This window comes from Fukomys damarensis, unplaced genomic scaffold (genome assembly GCF_012274545.1).
Source record: "Fukomys damarensis isolate Sample0158 unplaced genomic scaffold, DMR_v1.0_HiC HiC_scaffold_5, whole genome shotgun sequence".
NCBI classification, from domain to species: domain Eukaryota; kingdom Metazoa; phylum Chordata; class Mammalia; order Rodentia; family Bathyergidae; genus Fukomys; species Fukomys damarensis.
The window spans coordinates 79,932,572-79,959,747 of record NW_022900917.1 but is presented as its reverse complement, the minus strand read 5'-3'; the positions used below and the strand labels follow the sequence as shown (position 1 = coordinate 79,959,747).

The 27,176-nt window shown below is 45.6% G+C and overlaps 1 protein-coding gene across 5 annotated transcripts in view; it reads left to right on the top strand.

The window, feature by feature from the left end:
• The window catches only part of Fam135b (family with sequence similarity 135 member B), a 322,410-nt gene that overhangs the window by 219,358 nt on the left and 75,876 nt on the right, over positions 1-27,176 (top strand). For all 5 annotated transcript variants that reach the window (XM_010629616.2, XM_010629613.2, XM_010629612.2 and 2 more), the window contains exons 5-7: positions 1,602-1,672; positions 6,842-7,015; positions 12,699-12,825. In XM_010629616.2, coding sequence (XP_010627918.1) covers positions 1,602-1,672; positions 6,842-7,015; positions 12,699-12,825 — 372 coding nt within the window. The remainder of the gene's footprint in view (positions 1-1,601; positions 1,673-6,841; positions 7,016-12,698; positions 12,826-27,176) is intronic.

Genomic DNA, 27,176 nt, shown 5'->3' with positions numbered 1-27,176 from the left:
CCAGTACTTTCTATGCAGCAGGCTTTGTTCCTGGAGCTCACAGTCAAAAACAAATGAAGATCAGTTTCCTCCTTAATGTTACACAGATAAGTGGCAACATTTGGCAAGAAAATAGTCAGTGGTTTACGCCATGGGCCAGATGGGTGCTATTAGTGTATGTGGTGAACTCAGGGTAAATGCAAAAAGACTCACTTGTTAGTTCGTAACAGATATAACACATGCCAGCCCTGCATTGCCAGATCCAGAGATTTTTTTTTTTTCCCTCAGAAGCTAGAGACCAGGAACACAAGCGTGAGGTTGCCTGAATTTTAAATGATTGTTAACTTGTTCAGAACTTTAAAAAAAATATATATCATGGAGAATAAATAAAACAGGTCCAAGGTAACACTTGGCTCACAGGCTTCCAGCTTATAAATGTGAGATGATTATATTAGGAAGCATTCAAGGCAAAGATAGAAAAAGAACAAGGTTTGGTGTGTTACAGAGAAGACAGATTCTCCCCAGCCTGGGAGTGGGGAGGAGGCGATGTCCTATCACACGTGGGCAGCACTGATGCTGGGTGGGACAACTGAGCAGGTATCGTGGTGAAGTCTGGCGTCTCCCTTGTGTCAGAGTGATGGTATTGGGTACAAGGAACAACTGAGGATACCATTTCTTGAGTATATATGAGAAGTGCAAACTTTCTTTAGAGCTAAAGATGAAAGGGGCCATGGGTATGACAAGAAATGCTAAAGGGAAAGATCTTACTGAATAAATGACTATGTAATCACTCGACTCTCAAGACCAAACTGAAGGAGCTGCTTTCTTAATAACCCGAGCTGCCTTGGGAAGCTGCGTCTTCCTCTGCACTGATGGCCAATGGCAGCTTTTATGCTTGGGATTTGAGAGTCAGAGATGCCACCTCTGACCTTATCCTCTGACGAGCCCAGGGAGATTTCAGTCCATCCTTTCCAAAGCTGGCACTCTGGGGTACCGTCCTCCTTTCTACAATAATTCTAGTCAAAACCACTGTCACACATTCTACAGACTGTAACTGCAGTGATGGTAGGGGGAAACAGGCAAGACAAACAGGAGAAAAACGTAACAGTGTTTGAAGGCTCTTGAGACCATAATGGAAGATTAAATATTATATGGTTTCCCTTTGCATGAGAAGTCCAACAAAGCAAATAAAGAGCAAAATAAAGGTGAGTTTGTAGGAAACGAGGTGTTCTTCTTTTGAGATAGGAAAGGAATCTGGGGAAGGAGGAAGAGGGAAAGGTGAGGAGGAAGGAATATAAAAGTGATCGAGATGTGGTAGGTGGTGTGCCAGTTCCCTAAAACAAATGCCATTATTATGTATTACAAAATATACTAATAAAACTTTTTTGAAGGAAAATAAGATCTGCCTAAATTGCTACCTAAATGCTTGCCTTCATTTTCTGCACAACACCCCCGGATCACCTGGTCATCCCGAACTCCATAGAACGTGTGTGAGAGTCCGTGTTAGGCATAAACGAGAATGCTATGGTGGCGAGATTGATTCCCCTTTGGGACATAGAACAGTTCTTTCATTTGGACAAGAGCTGACTCCTAAAATCTCTTGGATTGGGTTTCTCTTGCAGGTGGAAGACGCCCTGAGCGAAGTCGATTTCCAACTCAAGGTGGACCTGCACAGTACAGACAGCGAGCAGCAGTGAGTGTCGCAGGGCCCCTCGGACTTTGGTGGCAGGATGTGGCTTGCACCCCTCCTCACTCACTTCCGGGGTGCTGCGTGGCACAGTCCTGGGAACATCTTTCAGATATCTGGTTCCTCGCCAGCTGCCATGTGCTGCCCCAGGTTAAATCGGGGTAGCAGTGATCGCGAGCGTGTCCCAGGGGCGTGCTTTCTGGACAGGCTCACAACCAAACACCATACATGGAACATGGACTGAGAATGTTGAGTGACTTTTCAGACTTCATGCACCTTTGGCAGGCATCTTGGCTCCCAGAGACATACACAGAAAACTCCCACGTTCTGGGCTTTCAGAACTCATACCTTCTACACTTTATACATTTGTAATGCAGTCATAATTGGGGATTTTAGAATAATGACCCCATGAGGCCACAAAATTCAAAGCCCCTTCTGAATCAGAGGAAGTTCTGCTGTGGTGCTACATCTTTGTGCTGAATGTCTGCTACTGTGTTTCAACTCTGAACATTTACAATCCATTTATGGATAACCTGCCGATTATGTAAGTGGGAGGCAACTATCCTCCTTCTCATAACTGCTTCCTCTGAGTCGTTTGTGGCCTCGGCCTCCAACCCCACGGTGATCATTTTTGACATTAGACTCTCTGAATTCTTTCCCGTAATGAATTATTCTTTCGTACTTATTAAAAAGCTCAGTGAAGTGTTATCGAAGGTCTAAATTCTCATCCAGTTTATACCTTTTTTTTATTCTCTTCTTTCTGTGCTGCACCTCCAGACTTAGAATGGGAAATTCCCAGAGCAGGAAAGCGCACAGCGGGTAGAGGGAGATTTTGTACTTCTCCAACTTTCTTCTCCACTGTCATTCTTGTGTCTGGAGGACTGAGGGGGTCAGAAGAGGATGAAGGTGGGGGAAGGGGCAGGGGATCGTGTTGGATTGTAAGTGGGGCCCATCCTATGGCAGAGACTGAGTCACCCTTAGAGTATCTTTGTGAATTCCTTGGAGATATCCTCATTGAACAACCCTTCACTTCAAACCTAGCCTCGCCCTTACAGTTCTCTGAAATACTAAAGCTTCTTATGGCCAGGAAACCTCTGTCTTGGAGGAAACCATTCCAGGCAGACACTCCTCCAAAGAAACTTCATCTGCCAGTAGGATGTGTACAAGACACTGTAAGCCCCTTCCCACATTGTTGAGAACCTACCCCAGCTTCCCCAAATTTCTCTCCTGAAAGTCTTTGCATTATGAGTTGGGGACCAGGACCTGTGTTCTCACTGCCCTAGGCACACAGCACAAGCTCCCCAGAGGGGCTCTCCTCTGTTGTAAAAAGGGGTATACTTTCTTCTGCCTGTATTCTACTAGTGACATCTCAGCACATCCTGACCTTTCTATCCATGTGTCTGGTCTGTCCAACTTCATCAGTTGTTTAGGGAATTAGGGTGCTAGTGGGCTGATGCTGGTAGAACCAACCCCTCCTCTTCAAAGTCAGAAGAGCTTTGCTTCAGACCCTGTCCCTGCCACCACCCTGATGTGCCACAGATGCCTATCATCCTTTGTCTGATTATGAATATGAAAAAGGATGGCATTTCCAATCTTCCCAGCCTCTGGCTTCCTGTTTCTCTTAGCTAATCTTATGCAGTTCTCCCCTTCCCAAAGACTGTTCCCTGTCTATTGTGGTGGGTATTTGTACAACACAGGGAGTCGCTGGGTCTGAATCCAAACAGGACTTCTGTGGGCGTGTCAGAGACTTCATGGTGTTGAGCATGGAGAATGGATGTGTATGGTAGTGTGGCTGGGAGAGCTGGGACTCTGGGCTGCTCAGAGTGTCTGTCCTTAGCCCTGACACAGTGTCTGTGCTCAATGGCCTTTCCTGGCCCCTGATACTCTCATCACACACTTCCCCCCTGGATGGGTGGGGATATGGAAGAAACCTTATCTGTAAGCCAGGCCTGGAGGCATAGGCCTGTAATTTCAGTACTTTGTGAGACCGAAAATGAAGGATCACAAGTTTGAGCTAGTCTGAAAAAAAATTTTTTTAATGGGTTAGGGATAAATGTCAGTACCAAGGACCTGGGTTCAATTCCCAGCACTGAAAAAAAAAAAAGAAATCTTACCTACAATATTAGAATAAAAACCCCTGACTTCTTTTTTTTTTTCTTCTTTTTTTTGGTACCAGGGATCGAACTTGGGTCTTTGTGCTTGCAAGGTAGGCGGCGGAACTCCTGAGCTAAATCCCTGGCCCTCAAAACACCTGATTTCATTGTTCTTGTGTTTCTCTCCACCATCTGTGGTTGCTGTCACAAACTCTTCTAGTAATCCCCTCGCGTCCTACGTCCTTAGCTCCATAGCTCCATGGTGGACCTTTGCAGTTAGCCACAGAATCCTCCTACGGATTTCAAATTTAGCCTAGAAATTATTCTTTATCAACTCTTTAAGAAACTTCAAGGATAAGTCATAGTGGACACAGCAAAGGAGTCATTCTTGCCATCAAAAGAGCAATGAATGGTGAGTATGGGTGCAGGAAATTGGCCCAAATTATAAAAAATGCAGCAACTACACCCTGAAATACAGGCTGAATTTCTGTATTTTTCCAAGTCTCGGTAGCCTCGTTTATAAAATTGTCATCATTATTAGGTCTGCTATGAAGATTAACAGAGACAATATATGTAACCAGGCCAAGAGCATGGCCTGTGGGATAAATGTCTTCTTCCTTTTTATGACTTCCTAGACGCAAGTGGGACCGAGCTTGAATGTGTTGCTTCCTCTCTTTTAATACAAAGCACTTAATAACAATCAGAGTAGGGGACTCTCATGAAACGCAGGATTAGCTAAGAGGGACAGGAAGCCAGCGGCTGGGAAGATTGGAAATGTTGTCGTTTTTCATTTTCATAAATTGAGTTTAAGGATGATAAGGCATCTGTGGCATGTCCTGGGGGTAGACATTTGGCTCTGAAATATCAGTTGGTCAGCAGCATCTAGAAAGAAAATGAAAAGGAACAGAAGTGTGGGCTCTAATGCCAGGCTTGGCAGGGCTCTTGACAACCATCTCATCCGTGGCTCTCAAGTCGGGCAGGAAGATGCCACTCTCTGGGGACACTGGACCGTATCCGTAGACAGTGATATCTGGATGTAGAATATTATTGTCATTTTGTGAGTGGAGGCCAGAGATGTTGCTGAACAGTTTAAGATGTACAGGATACTTGGGTTCCCAGGAAGCAGTATTCAGTCTCTAAAACCGGTATTGCTGAGTTCCAGCAGCCCTGCTCTAGCTGCCTCACATTTACACTTGTGACCCTGCAGGGTGTCCTTGGCACTTGCTTGCACAGGGTCAGGGAGCTGCTTCCTTCCCACCACATCCCTTTCTGTCCAGGACAGCTCAGCTCCCAGGGGCAGTTCATCCTTGTGTGCCTTCCCTTAATTGACTTCCGTTGTTTTCCTTGATAATGCAGCAAGCTCAGTCTGGACAGCTGTTCAGACGAGGAAAGCTCTTCATCTCTAGGTTAAATACGGGGCTCACTGCTTATGAGCGAACTGTTTTGTTGTTGTTTATTTTTTATTACTGTAGTCCTGTTATGATAAAGCAGACCTTCTCTTCTCAGTGCTATCAAGTTTGTCTCCATCTCTTCTAAACTGAGACAACCGCCTGGACGCACACTCCCGGGAATACAGCCTGGCATCTAGGAATAGACTACATCCATTTCGGAGCACAGGAGGCCAATCACCTCCCTCCCTCTAAATTCTTCACTTCTGTTAATGTGCTTTAAATTACTGTTAACCTTTTTTTTTTTTCCATCTTTGCTACCCTGAGCTATGTGTAGCTGCCGGTTGCCCAAAGGGTATTTCTGTGGTTCATGGAGCCTGTGTCTGAAGGGACTCAGCAATACTAAGCAGTGATCAGAACAGATCACGGAGTCAGAAAGACCCCATCTAGCATTTCACTTTGGCCTTGCGCCTTGGAACAAGTTAATGAAGTCATGCTGGCTTTACCTCCTTTTCTATAAAGAAAACGATGTTGGTAAACACCTCACAAGGTGTCTAGCAGAATTACAGGGGAAAGGAGTGTGCAAAGTTCATAGTAAAACCTTAAGGAGTTGTCCTCAGAATCAAAGTGAGTGTCAGTGGTAGTTGCTTTCTGAGACACATGCCGAGGTTCTTCATCCTCTCATCTTCAGGTTCTTGCTGATGGAAAAGGAGGCCTTAGGCACGGTGTATTTATAGTCATGCCGGCCCTGTGGCTCGGTTGGCTCTCACCCGGCTTCTGTTTGTGCACAAGCAGCCGAGGCCCTGGGGATGCACAACCTCTGGATCTGTTGGTGGTGGTCGCTCCTTTCACCCACCAGCCCTGTGTCCAGGCTCCTGTCCATGGAGGAGGAGAAACTTCTCTCTTCACCATACTCCCGGAAGATGCTCATCCTGGTTTCCCACACACTTTTGCTCAGCACAATTTGCAGAGCGTGCGGTTCATTTTTCCAGCTGGAGAGCGGTGCTGATTCTCTTGAGGGCCAACACACCAACTTTGATTTTGATGGAAATCAATTCCCCTTTATCATCAAGGATGCTGGCAAGCCCTTCCTGCTAGTTGGTTTTCTCCCCAGATCAAACACACACCCTTTGCCAAATGCAGGAGCAGAGGTGGGGGTCCTTCACCAAACCTGTCACTGTGCTGTGGGAGCCACCCATGCTACTATTCACTCACTCAATCAGGCATACATTTTAATGAGCACATATTGGACCAGTTTCCTCAGGATGTCAAATACTGGGTTGCTGCTGGAGATACTGAGATGTATTAGTCCCAGCTCCTGTCCTTAAGATGGCAGAAATCAAATAGAGAGCACAGGCTTGCAAAATTGACTAGAGCCTTGGGGCAAGAAGAAAAAACAAGGGTAGAAGCCAGGAGGGCTATAGCACTGGAAGTAGCCTTGGAAAGAAAACTGATCACCTTAATCCTCACTGGTGCGTGGGCTTGGTTTCATAGCCTGGGTCTGCTGGGCAGCCTTGGGGGATCTTCATTTGCCAGTCATTGGAAAAATGATTGCTAACCAGGCAGGGTTTTAGCAGGTATTGGCGATGTATGAGTAGTCCCTGGCCTGTGGAAAGGCTGCAATGGGTATCTGTTTGAGTGACAGCCAGGACAAGGCACTATCACTCACATGAGCTCACTGTCTCGCCTTTCAGGCTGAGGGATGTGGCCGGGGCGCCAATGATCAGCAGCCGCACATTGGGCCTCCACTTCCACCCCCGGAGGGGTCTACACCACCAGGTCCCTGTCATGTTCGACTACTTCCATCTGTCAGTGATCTCGGTGACCATCCACGCTGCCCTGGTGGCTCTGCAGCAACCCCTGATCAGGTATGAAGTTAAGTGCAGCCCTTGTATGTGGGGTGGCCGAGAGGACCACAGTTAATGCAGACCAGAGAAGCTTCTCCTCAGCTGCAGGGATAAGCGTGGACTTTACTGAGAGAAACAAAGAGTTGTGGAGAGGTGTGACGAGAGCATCAGGGATCCAGGGGATACTGGCCTGGAGCCCAGGGACTAAAATCTTGTATACTGTGTCTCATACTAGGAGGACTTTGATTCTTCCATAGGCTTCAGTATTTTTCCAGCTGTACCTCAGTTGAGAAGTCATCTAATGTTCCAGAATTACATAATATCCATCTCTAAATAGGGGCACTGACATGTCCCATCTGCATGAAATTTGAATGGATCCCGGATGAGGACAGGGCCAGGTGCATGGCAAGGGTTTCGTTTTGTCTCTGGTTCCATAAATGGTTTAACTTATTCAGAAGGCCCATCTGTAAGGGTTTTTTGCTTTCCCCTTGACTGACTTGCCCTGCAGCATCTCTGAGGTCACATGGGACTCTGACACCCTGTGAATTCTGTAAGGGGACAGAGAGCGCTGACAATCACGAGCACAGGGTGTTCTGCTCTGCCATTCATAATGCTCCCAAGATCACCAAATCAGGAGACTTAGGACATTTCAAATCATCACACATGCATGGGTGCAATTTGCACAAATGTGTGCAAAGGAATATTTAGGGGTGGAATCTGGAGTGTTGGAAAGGAAAAAATTTCAATTTTCCTTTTCTAGATAGCTTTCTCTACCCTGAGAGTTTAAATGGAAAACAGCATCTTGGCTGTGTATGCTTGAAGACCCTGTTCTTTGTTGAACTCCATGAGTAGGAAATGAGATAGCAGCCTGCAGCCATGAGAAGTGACAGTGAGTTAATATTCCTGGAGGCTATAAACCAGTGGTTCTGTCCACCTGCTCCATTCCACTGTGAGTGCTTCTGGCTAATAGGCCATTTCCAACATGGATAGACCAAGACCAGTAGAGAGAGCACATGTATATCAAATAATCAGAGTGCGGACAGCAAGACATATTGCCCCAGGGAGGAAAAATAGATTGGGCTAAAGGACAGGTGAGATGAATTCTGAGAGGGAAATAGTGAACAACACAGGAGAAAGTTTGTAGTCATATTGGCTTTTGGCAGAGGAAATCATGCATGAGAGGAAAGATGGATGCACATGGCAGGAGCTGAAAGCAGAGTGGACTGACTTGTCTGGGAGATCCTGGAACCATGGGCCAAGTGGAAAAGTCCACGGCCCTCAGTGCTCTGTTGAGAAGTTTGGACATTTCTCTGCCAAAAACCTTATGGAAACTGAGCTCTGAAGAAAGGAGAGGATTGGATGAGGGAGTCCACAGGGGCCCTTTAGAATTTTTCTTCCATTGGGTGGATATTTGCTGAGGGCCTGCTGAACTCTGTGGAAGTGCCAGGTTTTTGCAGCACATCCTGTCGTGAGACACTGGAATACATTGTCCTTTAAGTGCAGGGGCCCATCTGATTGTGTGTAATTAGGGCGTGACAGGTGTAGTTGTTGACAGAAGTCATTGCAATACTCATCACTGTAGGGACACAAGAAGGCATATTTGAGTTGAGGAAGTAGCAGGAGAGATAAGAGTCCAGAAAGCAGCAGAATATCATTCTTCAGGAAAGCATAATCTCTAGGCACTTTCTCACGCTTAGGCTTGGGAAATAGAGCTTCAGTGCAGAGTGCAGTGTACAATCTGTCAGAGTCACCAAAGGATAACTAAGGAGGCAAGGCCAGCACGGAGGAGGTGTCCTGGAACCAGCAGGTTGTTCTGCTGAGGTGAGGGGGAGCCTGTGGTAGGAATGCGTTATTTATTTTCAGCTGGAGTCATGACCATCATTTTGTCTAGCCCTGGGACTTATGTCTGGGAGATCTAAACATCTGTTTCAACATACAAACAAATAAGAAGACATTTTTTTTTTTCAAAATCCAAAGTGAAACTCACAAGTGGCTTCTCTGAACTTAGGTGAATTGTGTCTCACAAAAGTCAAACCTAAAACCTCTGGGATGAATAGATCAAGCCCTGATGGTGAAAGGCTTGCAGCCTCAACAAAATACCTGTAGATTCTGATCTCTGATTCAGAGAAATGCCTGCTACTCAGAGGGATTTTGAAAATATCTAGGGAGCCCAGTGCAAGGTAGAGGTTAAAGGCCTGGTCCTTAAGATCAGATGGACCCTTGTGGCAGTTCTGCACCCTGGCTGTTAACTCAAGTTCTCTTGAGCATTTGGGCTTCAGTTTCACAGAAGACACCAAAAGATGTACTAGGAGGGTTTAATAAAGTAGTCCATATAAAACCCTTGGCCATGCATTCAACAGTTTAGTTTTTATTTAGCATCTACCATATTCCAAGCCCCTGATCTTGGCCACATGGCTGGCACTAATAAGATTTAATAAATGGCAAGTAATTTTTAGCACATGAAAAGCAGTTCAACTTGGGGCCTGAAAGGAATGCTTGAAGGAAAAAAAAAAGCGTTCTCATGCTCTCTACCCAGGCCATGAGCCTGTGACAGCGGAAAATGAATTTGGGACAGTAAATTGCAGCTAGATTTCAACAGTGTGATTAACAGCACATTAAGGAATGGCAAACCCATTTATTACGTAAGAAGGAGGCATTGAAGGTTGGAGCAGGAGAATGACCTGATGAGACCTCTGTGCTCTGAAGATACCGCAGCAGTGAGTGGGTTGGGCTGGCAGTGATGTCAGCCATGGAGGCAGGAGGGCAGAGGGGAGGATGAGGGAGGAGGCAGAAGCTTTCCCAACCCCTGGAGCGGAGCCGTAGGGGTGAGTGGGTCTCTCTCTTCCTGCTGTAGTATTAGTGAAGATGTGGGGTTGTGGGAAATCTTAGGAGAAAAAGGAACCTGTGTTAGGAGCAGTGCTTTGCAAATCTGCAGCCCACTTGCAGGCAAGGAGCGCAGCGAGAGTCAGTAAGGACTTCAACTTCTCTGGGGATGCAGGTAAAATTAGAACACTCTGGATTTGCTGGTAGAATTTTTATGTTGGCTCGCAGCAGCTAAGAACAAAGGGAACCCTTAAGGTTGTGGGAAATACCTGTCAAATAGGGCAAGCACTGGATTTGCCAGAAGAGCCAGTTTTTCATAGCATTAGACAATAAGTATGAAGCAGGTGTGAAATTAAAAGTTAACCTCAAAAGACCCTTAGCTTCCCCAGAAGCACAGCAAAGCAGAGAATACAGGTTTTTCCCTCAAGCTCGATTTCTCCTGAAGGATTCCCATGCAATGGAAAAGCTAATCAGGGTTCTCACTTATGGAAATAACAGGTTCTTTTGGTTATTGATTTGCAATCTGTCCTCTGAATCTGGTGTGGTCATCTGTGTGCACGTGCCTGTTTTACTTTTTTTCTTGAATGTTCCTTCTACTCATCCGGCTGAATAGTAAACTTAGCTCTCAGTTTTAAAAAAATCAGAATAATGATGAAATGGTCTCATACAGTCATTCCTCAAAATAGGGCAAAGACTTGGTTTGAGGACCCCCATAGATACCAAAATCCACCAATGCTCAAGGCCCTTATGTAAGTGGTACAGATTTGCTATAATCAGTGCATATCCTCCTGTACGCTTTAAATTATCTCCGTGTCACTTATCACAGCCAACACAATGTAAATGCCATGGAAATAGCTGCTATACTTCGGTATAAATGCCTTTTATTCCTGATATTTTCAAGCCATGCTTGGTTAAACATGTGGAACCCAAGATGATGAAGGACCAACTATAACTGTGGTTTTGTCAACGTGAGCTGTATATATGTAATCATGACTTTTTATATTTGTTTTATTGCCAACAATCTTTACTAGCATTTACTGAGCCCTTGCTATTTCCAGACATGGAAAACTGCCCTTTGGCTAATTTGAGTCCTCATAGTGACTCCATGGCTGCAGTCCCTCATCAGCCCTCTGCCACCTGGGGAGACAGAAGCAGCCGGAGGTCCTAAACACTGCCTTGTCTCACAGCAGACAGGCCGTGCTGGGCTGTGACTCCTGGCAGACTGACTTCACGGGCTGGTCACTCACTACTCATTGTTCCTTATTTGACACCACCTGGCTCTGTATCCTTTACACAAAGCTCATTTCACACACTGCTCTACTCTGCTCCCAGCCTCAGTTTACCTCCGTTGCCTAATGGTTCACTTCCTCCCTCTCTACATCAAGGGGTCTTTAAAGTAGAAGATACACCTCCATCCACCTAAAACCTAACATGCTGCCTGGCTTGTGGTATGAGCCTAATATTTGAGTAAATAAACTGAACAGAAGTGGATTCCTAACTATTGCCTTGTCAATATTTTATTTTATTTTTTTGGTACCGGCGATTGAACTCGGGTCCTTGCACTTGCAAGGCAGGCTACTGAACCGCTGAGCTAAATCCCTGGCCCTGTCTTGTCAATATTTTAAGCAAGAGCGTGAGTCTCTGGGATGAAATCTCTCTCTCTATTTTTTTTTTTTTTTGAGCAGCTGTGGTAAAGCTGATGTCACTGGAGGCTATTGATAATCCAGATGTACTGTGCCAGCAGAGATTTAAACCTCACCGGGGACTATAGCATACCTATAAAATAGTATTCATCATATGAAGATCAACATGAAACAGTGAACCATAAGATAATCAGTACATGAGATCTGAAAGGAAAAATGAGTGTAAGCAATTCCTCTTAAATTATTAAAGACAATAAAAAAAGATTAAGGTAGTGGAGGTGGCTATAATCCCACATAAGATGGAATCAAATAACCGCATCACCTTTCCTAGTCTTCTTTCATTCTGAAATCAGTGGTTGCCATTGCAGTGTGTCTGCTGATCTTTCCAGTGAATTACAGAGCAGGATGGGATCTGTCTGTCTGTGAAACAGGTGACAATATTCCAGAGTATTCATGGATATCATGAACGCTTTATTACTACAGAAGTTTCAAACACTCTCCTAGGCAGATGCATGGATTGCAGAGTGGACATTGTTTTGTGTTCTTATATAGAAAGACCCAGCAGTGAGTCAGGGTGGGGCTAAGTGGGAGGAGCTCCATCCAGAGGATGCACCACAGAGGTGCAGAGGCAGGGCTGGCATTGCTTTGATCAAGCTGCACCTCTGTTGCTGACCCACCCCACCTGCCTCTCTGGAAGATGTAGCCCTACAGCTCTGCCTCTGCCTCTCAATCAGCTGTCCGGTAACATTCGGGGTGGACATTTTTGTGCAGAATTGCGGAATGCGTGTCATTGTTGGCCTCAAATCACAAGCGTCCTTTGGACCCCTTGGTCATGAAAATACAGAAATATCCTGTTCAAACACGAGTGAGGGCAGTGATGGCAGACCTTTTATAGACTGAGTGCCCAAACTCCAACCCCAAACCCACTTATTTATCACAAAGTACCAGCCATGCAATTAAACCTGAATACTGAGGTTTCAGTTTAGAAAACAAAAACACAACGGTTATTTGATGCTCAGCTGACAGGGGTGACTTGGCTTATGTGCCAACGGTGACAGCTCTGAGTGCCAGCTGTGGCATGTGTGCCATAGTTTCGCCACCCCTGCTCTACAGGGCAAGCTCCTCCTTCTAAATAACTCACCGCGTGCACTTCCCAGCACCACCCTTCACAGGGGCTAAGCTAATGGCACCATTGCTTTTGTTACAACCCATTTCTCCTTCTTTTCTCTCTTTTCTAGTTTTACTCGCCCAGGAAGAGGATCGTGGCTTGGTAAAGGAGGCCCAGAGGCGGGACAAGAACAGTCCATTATCTCCCTGGAAAACTTGGTCTTTGGAGCTGGATACTGCAAGCCCACTTCCTCAGAGGTAACGCTGCCAATGCCACTTAGGCATTCCTTTTCACTTCCCCCCACTAGCCATCCCACATTCTTTATATCGGAGAACATTTACCATACATCTTCCTCTTACCAAGTGGCATGGACTCAAGGAGTATGGTCCTCCTCGTCCAGTGCCTTCTCTATGCGGTCCACTTTGGAGCGAGGGAATGTGTGTCCTGATGGGGTTCTCTCTGACTATGTAGTAGCACTGATTTGCTGGCACTAGGCCTGCCTGGTATTGAAACTTCATTTGCTCATTCTTTGGACATCAGTTTTCCCACCTGTAGAGTAGAATCACTATCAGTTAATAATCTTATGCAGAGTTGTGTACATTCAGTGCAGAATGAGTGTAAAGATTTTATCCCAGTAACTGGTGCTCAGTGGTTGTTTGGTAAATGTGTATCGTCTGTCCTCCCCTTTGTTTCTGCTTCCCAAGAGACACCCATTGTTATTCGAGAGAGATGTGGAGGCTTCTGGCCCACACAGTATGACTGTCCTTATTTCTCTTTAGCCAGCATGTGATGTGTTCTTTTCTTTTTTCTGGGTCTTCACACTGAACTACATCTCCAATCCCACTTTCTTTTGAGAGTCTTGCTAAATTCCCCAGACTGAGCTAAAACGTGTGATCCTCCTGCCTCAGCCTCTAGGCCTACAGCACCACAACCAGCTCGTGACATGTTCTTATCAGTAAATTGCTCAGAAATAACCAGCCTGTTTTTTTCAGTACTGTCCAGAGAGAAAATATCAACAGTGTTGGGCCCTCCATTGTCATAAAGAATTGCTTCATGCAATTACGGAGGCTGAGAAGCCCCCAAATCTGAATTCAGCAAGCTGTAGACCCGGGAGACCTGATGGTAGAGTTTCAGTCCAAGCTTGAGCCCAAAGACAGGAGAAAACTGACATCACAAATCAGACAGTAAGAGACAGGAAATTCTCTCTGTGACTCACTTTTGCTAGTTTTATTGAGACCCTGAGTGGGTTGCCTAGTTCCATCTCATTTACTCAGCATGCTGCTTCTAACATCAGTTTCATTCAGAAACTACCTTACAGGCAGCCCAAATAATGTCCAGCCAAACATCTGAGCACCACATAGCCTAGACAAGCTGATGTTGAACATTAGTCATCACTCAGCCCAAGGCAAGAGTGTGAAAGGCTGCCTGTGCCCAGCCAGCACCCACAAGAGCTGCACCACCTTTGTGGACCCCTGTGCTCTGTGCTCACACAGTTCAGAGGTACCCTTGACACGCTCCTGTGTCATTACCTTGCCCAGCTCTGAGAACCGCCTGGGTTACATCTCCTTATGGGTCACGCCGCTGTACCACGCACCCTCATAGTCCTGAGGAGCAAAGGAAAGGGCTGCCAGAATCCTCCTGAGGGATGAGGTCCTGAAGCCCATAGGGCCTGGTGCCATGCAAAGAGCAGATGCCAGAGCCAGATAGAAACATGTTAAGGATGGGTCACAGTGACCTATAGATGCAGGACCAAGGGCTGAACCACTGTGCTTCTCAGAATCCTGAGGCCTTAGCCCCAACAGAGGATCTGTGAATGAGTGAGGAAGGGAGTGGAGACCAATGAATCTGTCATCATGGGATGAGCTTCTCATGGGCATTGATAGCTCAGTATTCCCATGGAGGCTGGGGCAAGGTGCGAAGGCAGGGCCTCCTCTTGAAGATACCTCAATCCAGAAAGACCACAGTTGACCCTTTACCTCGTGGTAGGTGCTCTGTTGCACCCCAGGTTATCTCCAAGTTCCCCACTGTCAGAGGCACTGCTAGCTGACTCTACAGGACAAATCACTCGGCAAATCTCTCCAGGCAGTAGCTGAAGCCTTTGTATTGAACCTGGTCAGCTCCCAATGCTCTAGGCATCTCTCTCTCCCACTCTGAGAGCCTGGGAGTAGAAGCCGGCTCATTTATTTCCACATCCTCAGGTCCTAAAGCCATGCTCAAGATATGTTTGTGGGGTGAGTAACTAACACCAGGAGCAATGCATGGTAATGTGAAGAATTGGTCAGCCACAGACTGAGCCACAGACTGTCTTGCTTTTTGTGGCATTAGAGAGACCTAGTGGGGGGGGCTGAGGAGGGGTGGATGTCTCCATTGGCAGGTGGCAGCCTCTTGGGGTTTCCCTGGGGGCTGGCAAGGGGTAGGATGGGACAGGTCACATTCCAGATCACTTCAGCCCAGTGCATCTGTCTCAGGTGTCACAGTTGTGTGTGACCCAGCACAGCTGCTACCTCTGAGGCTGTTGCAGTGTGGCTCAGATAAGATTCTGCATTCACTTCCCTGCTGTGGTCCATGCTTTGTGGCTTAGGTGAATGGGGACATGGGATCATATCTTTTTTAATTAGAGGATTTCAGGAGTTAATATGTGCCAAAACTACACAAGCAGACTTAGCAGGCACATGATAAAATCTAGTGTTTTGTTTTACTTTGTTTTTCCATTTCTTTTCCTAGCTATTTCTGGGGGTGTGTGGCAAAGTAGACATCTCTGTCTCTTAGAAGAGTCGTATAGAGTGGCTTGTTTGTGGGTGCTAGCATTGAACTTGCTTGTGGTACTTAGCTCAGTGGACTATTTTCAGGACTTGATTCTTTTCCTGTGCTTTTTCTGTTTGGGTCCCATCCAATTATGTGGATTCAGTGCTGTGCACTCAACCGGTGCCTTCCCACCAGGCAAGGCTGCCAAGCGATGAATAAAATCCACTCCTATTCTCTCCTGGGAGCTATGCTTGCAAATCCCTGAGAAGCCCAGAGCATTAACAAACAGCACTGGAATCCACAGACAGCCTTGCCAGAAGATTAGGGAACAGGTGTCTCTCCTGAATAAGCATTTGCTGGCAAAGGCATTTGCAGGGCGAGAGCTTCGCAGTAAAATGAGCCAAGTGGCACAAAACATCGGTGAGCATGACACAATGTCCTGTGCCCTTCCACTTCAGCCCAGGCCCTGTGTCCTGTGCCCTGAAGTCCCCTTTTCCAACTGCACCTTGGGCTGTTACAGTCTGAGTGGGTAGAGTGAGTGCTTGTGCTCCTTTCCAGTCTCCAACCAGCAGCTTTGCACAAGAGGACTTCTGCATGCTCTAACCTATGGCTTATCTGTCAGAGGGGACCAATGCCTGCCTCGTGAGACAGCTGATCAAATAAAATGACTACGTAGGGGCCTGAATGTAGAGTCTGGCACAGAATTGTCCAAGAAAACCCTCCACTGGTATTATTTTTCTTTTCATTCATCTAAATAATCAGACTATAACTCCAACACCTCCAGAGTGGTCTTGTGACGAGGGTATCACGGAAAGAAGAGTCTTGAAGGTGGTACTGGCACTGATATGCTGTGTGGTCTTGAGCCAGTCACTCACTCTAGCTGGTTCTGTGTTCTAAGATGTAGGAAGCTAACTAGATGAAATCTTCCAGGAGGTTTCCTTCCACTTTTCCTCTCCTGCTTTTATTGCAATAACTCTTCATTTGCCAGGTACCTCTGGGGAATGTAGCACATCCATAGTACATGGGTCCAGTGTCCCAGTGAAAGAGAAGCCATAGGATGTATCGTACCCCCTGATAAGAATATAAGAAGTGTGTGTGTGTGTGTGTGTGTGTGTGTGTGTGTGTGTAAAATCTTCACTAACAGGTAGAGTTTTAACTCAGGGAATGTGATGTCATGTGTCTCTACTTCCTTGAGGGTAGGAGGAAGAGAGCAAAAGAGAATTATTTTAACAATTTGGCTCATGCAGTTGTAGACAGTGGAAAGTCCAAAATCTTTAGGGTGAGCTGGCAGGCTGGAGACTCAAGGAACACTTGCATTCACATCCAAAGCTAGTCTGCTGGCAGAGTTTCTTCTTTAGGGGAAATCTGTCCTCTCTACTAAGGCCTTCATCTAATTGGATGAGGCCCGCACACACTACGGAGGCTCATCTGCTTTCTTCTAAGTCTCATGATGTCAACATTAATCTTTTCTAAAACATACTTTTACAGAAACATTTGACCTAACAGCTGGATACCATGGCTTTTCTGCCCATGTTGATGCATAGTTTAACCACTGTGTCTGATCAGTCCTTAGGGTTGAAGACCAGGGATCCAAAGATGTAATGTACAGAGAGCCCCATCTCCCCAGTTCAGGGGGACTGCCCTTCCCTTGTCACTGAAGTAAGTTGAGTTGTCCCAGTGCCCAGAAGAAGAAGGGCCATATAGGGTGCAGGGATATCACACTGTTTTTCTTTTCCTGAAGTGTTTATACATTTTTTAGTGGATGTTGTATTAATCGAGTCGAATCCCAATTATGTATCTGATACTGTGCATCAGGAAAAGGAACGGAGGCCTCTTGGTGAACATCTTCACTTCTACAGCTCTCAGTGCTCAGCAGAGCAGCAGAAAGTGGACACAGGAGCTGCTCAGGTAGTGGTGATGAGTAATTAAACTGAGGATCCTTATACTTATGTCCTCTTACTCTATCCTTGAGAAATGACCACAGCTGACTTAGCCACCAATCGCAACACTGTCAGAGCATAGAGACCGCAGTAGCTTTAGGAACCAATGCAATGCTTTAATTTCCTTCAAAGTCAGGGAGAAAAAAATAGAAACATATTCTAGTCTAAGTTGTATTCCTTTTACACCAATATAACTGTCCAAGTATAATATCAAACAATTGCTGTAGGGATAACAGAGCCTATGAAGAGAAGAGCACTATGATCACAAAAATCATGGTTTGGCTCCCAGAGTGATTACTATTCTTCCACTGTATCTTCTGATTGTAGAAGGAAGAAAGTAAAGCCCAGGTGACTTGCCCAAGGTGGAGGCATAGGAAGCCAGAGCTTGGTTTTCTATTGGCCTTTTGTTATGCTAAACGTAGTGCAGTACCTGGACCCTGTGATTTAAACATCTGCAGGGGGCAGGGATGAATGCATGAATGCAGGAAGCCCTAGCTTTTGACATTTGAGAATAAGTAACTACCTGGGAATGGTTTGTGTCCAGGGAAGTGTCCCACAGGTGCATTCATACTGTCCTATATCACCAGGCCTCTGTTTTAAGTCTGAATGCTTCCCTATTATATCTTTGTTTTGTTTTGTTTGAGACAGGGTCTCACTATATATTTGAGACTGACCTGGAACTCACTATGTAGCCCAGGCTGGCTTCGAACTCACAGAGATCCTCCTGCCTCAGCCTCCTGAGTTCTGGATTACAGGCGTGTGCCACCACGCCCTGCTCCCTATTATATCTTTATCGACCCACCTGTTGATGAACATTCATGGTGTTTGTATATTTTGAAAATAATGCTGCAATGAACATGGAAGTGCAAATACTGCTTTTAGACCCAGATTTCTATTATTTGGGGGTGCAAGCTCCTGACACATGAGATTGATTAATTACATGCTAATTCCATTTGTAGTTTTTAGAGGAAACTCCGTGTCATTTCCTATAGTAGGTACACCATATTACATTCCCACCAGCGCAGTGTACAAAGTTCCAGTTGTTCACATCCTTGTCCTAGGATGACAAGACAAAGCTGTCCTATTTCCTCTTTTTTCTCTGCTTCCCTCCCTCCCTTTCTTGTTTTCTCTTTCTATTCTTTGATATAGCCATTCTCCAAGTGTGAAGTGATATCACTGTGGTTCATTAGAATTTCCATGATGAGTGATGCTGAATATTTTTTATATACCTGTAATTCTTTGTGAATTTTGGAAAATTCATTGTTTAATTATGCTGTTGAGTTGCAGGGGTTCCTTATGTATTTTGGATATTAGCCCCTTAATATTATTATATATGCTTTGCACATATTTCTCCCATCCTGTAAGTTGTCCGTACTCTCTGTTGGTTGTTTTCTTGTGGTGCAGACACATTTTAATGAGATGTTACTCTATTTTTGTTTTTGTTACCTGTGTATTTGGTGTTATATGTAAAAAAACTTTCACGCAAGACAAAGGTTATCCACTTTTTCCTTTGTGTTTTCTTTAAAGAATTTTGCAGCTTTAAGTACTATGTGCAAGTCTTTAAGCCACTTTAGGTTGATTTTTGTGTACCATGTAAGATCTGAGTCCATTATAATTCTTTTGTACCTGGATATCTGATTTCCTATACACTAAGGTGAAGTAGACTGTCCCTTCCTCATTGTGTATCTTTGGTACCTTATCAGAGAGCAGTTAACTGTGTAAGTGGGTTTATTGCTGGGATTTCTGTTATAGTTAAAACTACCCCACTGAGGCATGGTTGGTTAAGAACTACTATGCAGGGAGTGTGGTGATACATATCTATAATCAACTCCAGCACTCTGGGAGGCTGAGGCAGGAGGATCATGACTTTAAGCCCAGACTGGGGAAACTGAAGTAAAGGAAGCAGACCAGTCAGGGCCCATCAGTTGGTGCCTGAAGGAGGGGTGAGCTCAGATCTGACCGACAGTGGCAGCATTTGCCTCTGCTAACACCTACTCATCTCCTCCAGTCCTGTGGTAAGGGCAGGGGCCGTAGCTGTCACATTCTGCACCAGCACTGAGCAGTCACTGCTGGTGTGTCCTTAATGAAGACGCACACTTGAACTTGCTCCCCATAGCTGTCAGTGAGCTCGAGTGAGTCATGCCATGTGCATTCACTTGGCCAATCAGCTCCTTTGTTGTCCAGAATACCTAGTAACCCCAGGAGGTCAGTGTGGCAGCCATTGAGATGGAAAGGCCAGTACTGTCTCAATCACTAGGGACCCTGTAAACCAGGTTCACTGTGAAAAGATTACAACGAAGGCAACCATGTTACACTGGAATGTCCATCATCATTCTGGCTACTTAGAGGATTGATTGCAGGTGTGACAAGGGCCAAGGCAGAGAAAGAATGGGCGCTATTGCGGTAGTCCAAGAAAAAGTGGGGTAGCAGTTTGGGCAAAGAAACAGAATGGATAGCAGGGCAAAGAGGTGAATGGTAGAAGAGCTGTGATTAAAGTAAAAAGCAGAGAACATGCAGGGAAGTGAACCACATCTTTTCTGTGAAGAACTACAAGCTAGCTGCTTAAGGAGAATTATAAGCTTGATTTACACTCAAGTGGGAATGGCTGGAACCATTCCTTTTGGATGACCCTCATTGTAGTCATTTACCTTTCAAAAATGAATATTTTACTGAAATAAGGGGTTGTAAGATAGTGTATCTGCCAAAAACGTCCTCTGGCTCTCTTCCATCATGCTGTCTGAAGAATGCTTGTTTATTCCTCAAAACCTAGTGCAGTCATTACTTTCTCTGTGGTGCTTTCCTTGGCCACCCAAGTATCCCTAAGCTTCTTGTTGATCCTCTTCTTGCACCACCGGGATGCCTCTGCAAGCCCCTCTAAATGTCACGATGATTAATGGGCTTCTTTTGCCCTACTTGAAAGCACCCCATAAGGATGTAGTCATTCATCTCTATATTTACCAGCAAATCACTTTCTCCTGCCAAGATGAGTCAGCCCCGCTTCCTCCAGAAGTGAACAGGTGACAAACTCCATTGACAGTCAGACTTCTGAGCAAAAGAAGGGATTAGGGATCTTACAAGTGAACAGACAGCATATAGAATTCTTTACCACTTATCTGACATTTACGGGATATTCTTGATGTAAGGACACGAAGTCTGAATCAGGAGGGGCAGAGGCTGAAGGAGATGGGGCCTCACATGGTGCCCGGTCAGCACAGAGTGAACATTTTGGTCCAGTTCTGCCACCTTATCATGTGACCCAACTCCCACTAGCCAGCCAGGGCACTTGTAAGAATCGCCTGGATCACTCACTTGCTCAAGAACTGGCAAGGCATGATGTCACCAAGAGGGGAGGGTTGCAGAGGAGAAAATTCATAACCACAGCCAGATGCGCTCATGTTGTGGCCGATGTGCCTCTTCACTGGAATGATCCCCACTTTACAAATACCGATGGAATTATCTAACCTGTGTTGGATGCTACGTCCTTGGGAATTAGCTGGAAGCAAAAGACATGTGTTTCTCATCGTCAGGGAGGAGGGCATTAGAAAACACACTAATTCTTAGTAATCATCGCCATGAATACACAGCTAAGGTTTTAGAGCACTCAGTCCAGACTTGAGGTATGAGTGATCTGCCCAGAGGAAGGCAGTCTGAGGCTGTGATCTGAAGAATGGGTAAGACATAGCCAAGAGAAGGGGAGAAGTGGCAATCCTGCCATATACAATTATGTGAGTTGTATAGTGAAAAAAAGATACTCGGCTGAGCAGATGACTAGGGGCTGAAATCCTGCTCACTTTCCTCCCATTGACTTGTGCACCTGTATGGCTGTGTCTGCTGAGAAGGATCCTTCACCAACCCAGTGCAGAAGGAAATCTCCTTGTGGTTAGCACAATGACCACCCATGGGTTTGGAATAGTTACAGAGGACAGAGAGAGTTGGAGGCTAAGAGCCTCCTGTGGCACAGGCCCTGAGCAGGAAAAATGTGTTGGGATGAAGGATGCTCCAGCCAGTGGATGTGGGGATCTGGTGACAGGGGGATGAGGAGCAGGAGGTGAGGTTGTTCAGGTGGGCAGGAGCCTTCTCCTGAAGGACCCTGAATGTCGCGAGCCGGCGACGCAGAGCCCTGTCCAGCAGTGCCTCAAACCTGAAAGAGCAGCGGGGTGGAGATGGGGCAGAGAGAAAGGAAGGACGCCAAGACAAGAGTCTGATCAAGGCAACGTTTATTGCAGGCAAGCATCAGCCTTTTAAAGGCACATCAACAGGAAACACCTGACTCCTACAGATAACGTCAGATCTTTAACAGGAAGCACCTGACTCCTACAGATCTTTGGCTATCCGAGTTTCTCCCGTGCAGGGTCAAAAACAAGTTTAACACGTGCAGTCCTTAAAAAGGAACAAATGTTAACAAATGCTAATTAGGAACATCCTGACCACACATTGTGTCAATGCCTTGATAATAAAGAAAGAAGTTATCTCTCAAAAAGCCAGTGGGCCATGACTGGCTCCCACAACCCATGTTTCCCACACCTGAGGACTGGGTAGAAGAGGTGAGAGAATGGGCTTCATGGGCTGCTTCTTGAAAGAGCGCTGAAAAGAGTTACCTCTGAGTATTTCAAAGAATTGGTCCATACAGGGTAGGCTTCACAGCCTCAGCGTCATTGACATTTTTGGCTGGATAATCCTTTGTGGTGGGAGCTGTCTGCGCATCCAAAGCGACCAGCAGTATCTCTGGCCTCCACCCATGAGAAGCCAGTTGCACCCATTTTTCAATTGAGAACCAACTGTATCTACACAATGACAAATACTCCTGGGAAACAAACTTGCCCAAGGCTGAATCTCCCATTCCAGGACAAGAGGTTGGGAAGTAGAACATTAGCAGTTTATACATGCTGTATGTGGCTGTGCTTGCCGAGGGTTTACAAAAAGTAGGTGAACTCCAGAAGAATTCTGCTTCTTTCAAACAGACATGCAAAACACAGAGACATTCTATGAGGAAACTTGGGGACTAGCCGAGTTTGAAAACCCTATTCATTATTAAACAAAAACATGAAGATTACATTAAAACAATAACCAGTGAACCAAACAACCAAACACTGACAAAATAAATCCAGTGACAGAGTGGCAGAATCTAGGAAAAGTTCTCAGTTGAGTATAGTGACAATGACATGGGCCAAACCCGCTGGCTTTTCACTCAGGGGCTTCATTTCTACTTCTACTGAGTCATTGCAGAGAAGCAGAAAAAGGGAGAAACTAATCAGTGGGGTTTCAGAACTGTGAATGTGTTTTCTAAACCAGAAACCAGAAACTCAGATTGGCAGCCTATAAAAAACTGTACTGGTAAAGCAATCACCAGGTTGGGCTACAAGAACGTTAGATTGTTCAGGGCTGCTGTCAACCTTTCAGAAACTCAGATTGGCAGCCTATAAAAAACTGTACTGGTAAAGCAATCACCAGGTTGGGCTACTCTTGTAGCCACAGATGTTCCTCTAGTGCCACAGATCATGAGATCGCTTCTGAATGCTTTAGTGTTCCTGTTTTGTTAGTCAGCTTTCTGTCATGGTAACAAAAAAGAGATATCCATAGAGAGAAAAAGTTTATTTTGTCTCACTGCTTAAGAGACTCCAGCCCTCATCAGGCAGACACACTGATTGCACGCTTAGTGTGAATTGTGAGGTAGAGCCAACTGTTCCCCTTATGGCCTGGAAGTCTTCAGGGACAAGAAAGGGGTTGGGTTCCCATACCTGTAAAACTGCTCAGCCCAGAGGCACTATCTGTAGGCCTCACTTCGTCAAGGTTTCAGTAGTGACAGCCTGGGGACCAAGCCTTAACACCTGGGCCTTTGGAAGAATTCAACATGTGAACTACAGCAAAGGATTACGTTCCCATGTTCACCTCAGAACAGGCCAAGGAGAACAGCAAGGATAGTGTGGAACAGCCCTCTAACAGGAAGGTCCAGGGGCACTCATGAAATGAGGCCAATGACATGAACGAAGGGTCCAAACCATACCAGAATTTGTGTTTAATGCAGAAACCTCATAGAGTTTGGATGCGGCTTGCAGGGGTCACCCCAAGTTTCCATGAGTTGAAATTTAATCACCGTCATGGGGCGTGAAATTAAGAGGATGAATTTAAGAGTATGAATTAAGAGCAGCTGAATCAGGCAGAGATGTTCAGCTGTGGAGATTTGGGGAATGGATTAGGGATGGTCAAGGTTACTGGAGTGGAGCCCACATGAGCGAACCCTGGTGGATTTCGAAGGAAAGAGACAGAGACCACGTAAGATAAAGACACTTCCCTTGTCCTGCCATGGGATGCCCTCACTGCCTTGTGGCTCCACCACTAGTGAGGCCCTTGATGACTTCTGACCTCCAGAATCATCCTCATGCCGAGAGAATCGATTTCTCACTCCAAGTGAATTGTTTTTTGTTTTTTGGTTTTTTTTTTTGGTACTGGGGTTCAAACTCAGGTCCCTGTGCTTGCAAGGCAGGAAGCAGAACCACTGATCTAAATCCCTGGCCCCAAACCACATTTTTTTTTTTTTTAAATTACCCAGTCAGTGTGAAAGCAGAGCAATAAACAAGCATTTCCACTTTTCCTAGAGGGCATTCATTTTGCCCGCCCAGTGGGATTTCAGATTCAGTATAAATCCATGCCAGCTGTGTGCCTCACTTCTCCCTATTCCTCATTGGTATGTTTTTGTCAGTTAGTCCAGTTAGCCTCTTCTTTTTCTACTGTGGTGTGCTGTAAGGAACAATTGATTCACATTTTCAAGTCTGAGGCGTCACATTCAAGAAATGTCGAATCCACTGTCTACCATACTCTGGAATGCTGAATTATGAGTGTGATGCAGAGTGCATGGGAAGTGTGAGCTTGTGTGCAGGTGCCCTGGGTGTGGGAGGAAGTGTAAGGTAGATGGTGATCGGGATGGGCATCATGGTCATCTTTTTAGGCACATTTGAAGACGTATTTCCAAACCTCTTTCACAATTAGTTTGGGGCCATGTGTAGGTACCTTCCCTTAAAATTACATTGTACGATGACTCAGGCCCTTCTATGGTGCTTCTGGGAGATACAAGTGAAGGGCAAAGGCCGTATAAGGTAGAAAGAGCATGGGAACCCATGTCACTGTTGTGGTGAAATTTTCCATTAAGCCTATAATCTGCAGCGGTGTTTGCCACTATGGCAACTCAGTGGTCACAGTGTTCACACTGAGAGTTTGGGGCTCCTTGTTATAGCAGCCCTGTCTAACCGACTCTGACTGTAACTGTGAGTCTCTGGGAAAAATCACCTTAGAAGAAAAGGCCATGTGCATCAAAGGCTGCCAGTCTTACGTGTAAAACCAGTAGTCTGTGGTGCACTTTTGAGATTCAGTGTACCTGGGTGGCTTTAATTAAAAATGGGCCAGATTATGGAAGGTCTCAAAGGCCAGGCCCAGACATACATGGCTATAGTTTTTCCTGACCCAGGCAGGCCCTGTGCCAAAATTGCCAAAGAGAAGTACACAGCAGAGGTAATGCATGGAGAAAGCAAGCACTGGTGTGAACACTATAATGAGAGCACCCAACCACAGCCCCCTTGGTGTTCAGTGTCCACAGTGCATGGGTGAGTGTGGCACACACACACTTGCATATGAGTGTTTGTGATGCACAGTTGTTTGCAGGGAGATAGAGAACCCCCACCCCCGCAAACTGCTGTCTTCTGTTATAGCAGATAAACAGGACACTGCACACCTGTTTCCCAGAAGCACCCACTCCCTGTCCTCAGTCTCTGATTTCCCCTGGGCCAGAAAGAACAGATGCTGCTTCTGGGTGACTGCAGAAACTTGTGGAACCAAACAAGGGGGGCATCAGGGCCTTGTCCTAAAATACAAACAGGACTAACAAGCCCAGCTCCCGTCTTTTTTCTCCTCCTATTTCTTCCTGTGCCCAATGCTGACCTCTTGGTTCTGCTTGTGTTGGAGAGGAAAAAAGGTCAGATGTGCACCTATAAGGGAAGATACATGCCAGACACTTTCAGTGATGGCACAGGGTGACTGTAGCTCACCTCAGCCTCTGCGACTCACCTTGTCACACACTGGTCTTTCCCCAACATGTGCTTGTCAATCTTCATGGCCTCTCAACTCTCAGTTCTTTAACAGTGACATAGACATAAGAAGTCCGACAAAATTGTACTTTTTAGAGCTCATAGTTGTAAACACCATGAGTTTAGGACCAGGCCACAAGCAGAGAGAACCTTTCCCCAATGCTGTCCATAACTGGGGGTGAAGAAGAGCTATTAAAAGTAGGGGACATCAGAATCTCACAGGGAATCTTTGCTGTGTATTGTGCACAATTGGGTCATAGTCTTAGAGACCCTGGTCAGCCTGGCTAATGTGAAGTCTAGAGATCATGATATATTTTACATCTCCCACTCTGGTGTACAACTCCATTTTTGGCTTCCTGGAGGGGTGTGGGGGTGCAGAATTTAGAGTTGGACACATAGGTTTAAACCAAAGATCTGTCACTGGTTCTTCATCTCATCCTTTATCCTCCCCGAGCTGGAGGTGATGCACACACAAACATGCATGCGCGCATGCGCGCTCGCACACACACACACACACACACACACACACACACACACACACACACACACAATGTGCTCTGCACAGGGCCAGAGCTCAGGAACTTCTGTGATTCAGATGGGGATGGTTGTCTGTTTGTAAGAAAGGACCAGGAGCTGTAATTCAAAAATATCTGCATACTCTGTTGGAGTCTGATGATGACAGGTTGCAGGACTTACTGCAGAGCGTGTGACACAGGGGAGTTTTTTTTCATTGGGTGAACAGCTTTGGTTATGCAAGATGAAGGTTTTACAAATCAGTTGCACCATGTAGCACTCGTAGTGAACAATATTGTACTGTAGTCTTAAAAATTTGTTGAGAATAGATGACATGTTAAGTGTTCATACTACAAAACAACACCAACAATAGATAAATAAAAATAAAGCACACCAGGGAGGTGAAAAATGTATGACTGTAACTTTGATTGCGGTGATGGCTTCATGAAGGTGTGGAGATACCCAAGTTTAGCAAATTGCATACATTAAACACACACAGTTTTCTGTGTGCTATCTATACCTCCAAAACTATTAAAATTATAATTTAATAAAAGATGCCGAGACTCTCCCAGGATGCTAGAGGTAAGAGTAGTACAGTGCCCCAAGTCTTAGAGAATGAACTGAAAAATTCTGGATCCAGAGCATGGTGGTCCCTACAGAGCGACAGAGGGGCACATTAGCACAGGTTCATACCACACACTCTGTCGGCTGCCTGAGCCAGCCTTGCTTCGCTGATTCACTTTGTGTTTACTTTCTCCTTCTGGTGCTGCCAATAATTGGCTTCCTCCTGCTTCTTTCAGAATCCCCCTTCTCTCACAAGAGGAGAATTGGTTTGGCTAGGACAAAGATGAACATCTCTGTCTGAGCAGAGATTTCATCTGCAGCTATGTCAAAGATCACTTGATATTTGGGAAAAGACTTCCCCAAATCACATGTCTGCTGTGATCTGATCATTCCAAGGTGTGGCAAGTGGGGAAAGAATCCTTCCTGCTGTAGGGTCATGGCTGTGTAGCACGCTCTGGAGATACAGGCTCCATGCAGCAGGGCCTGAGTGATTAGACTCTACCCAACCACTGGCCTTTGCATATGCTGTACCTACTGCTGGATATGATGCACCCAGACTCGTTTGTCTTTTGTAAGAGATTAATGGATATGGGGAAAGGAATTAAGCAACGATGTGCATTCTGCTTGAGTCTTTCATTGTTGCTTAACTCCTTTCCTATCTTATTAAAATATAAGCACCCAAACCTTTGTGTCTGCTCTGCTTCCAGGTGATTTGATTTACAACAGTATAGATGTGTATTGTCTACCCAGCCTGTACACACACACACA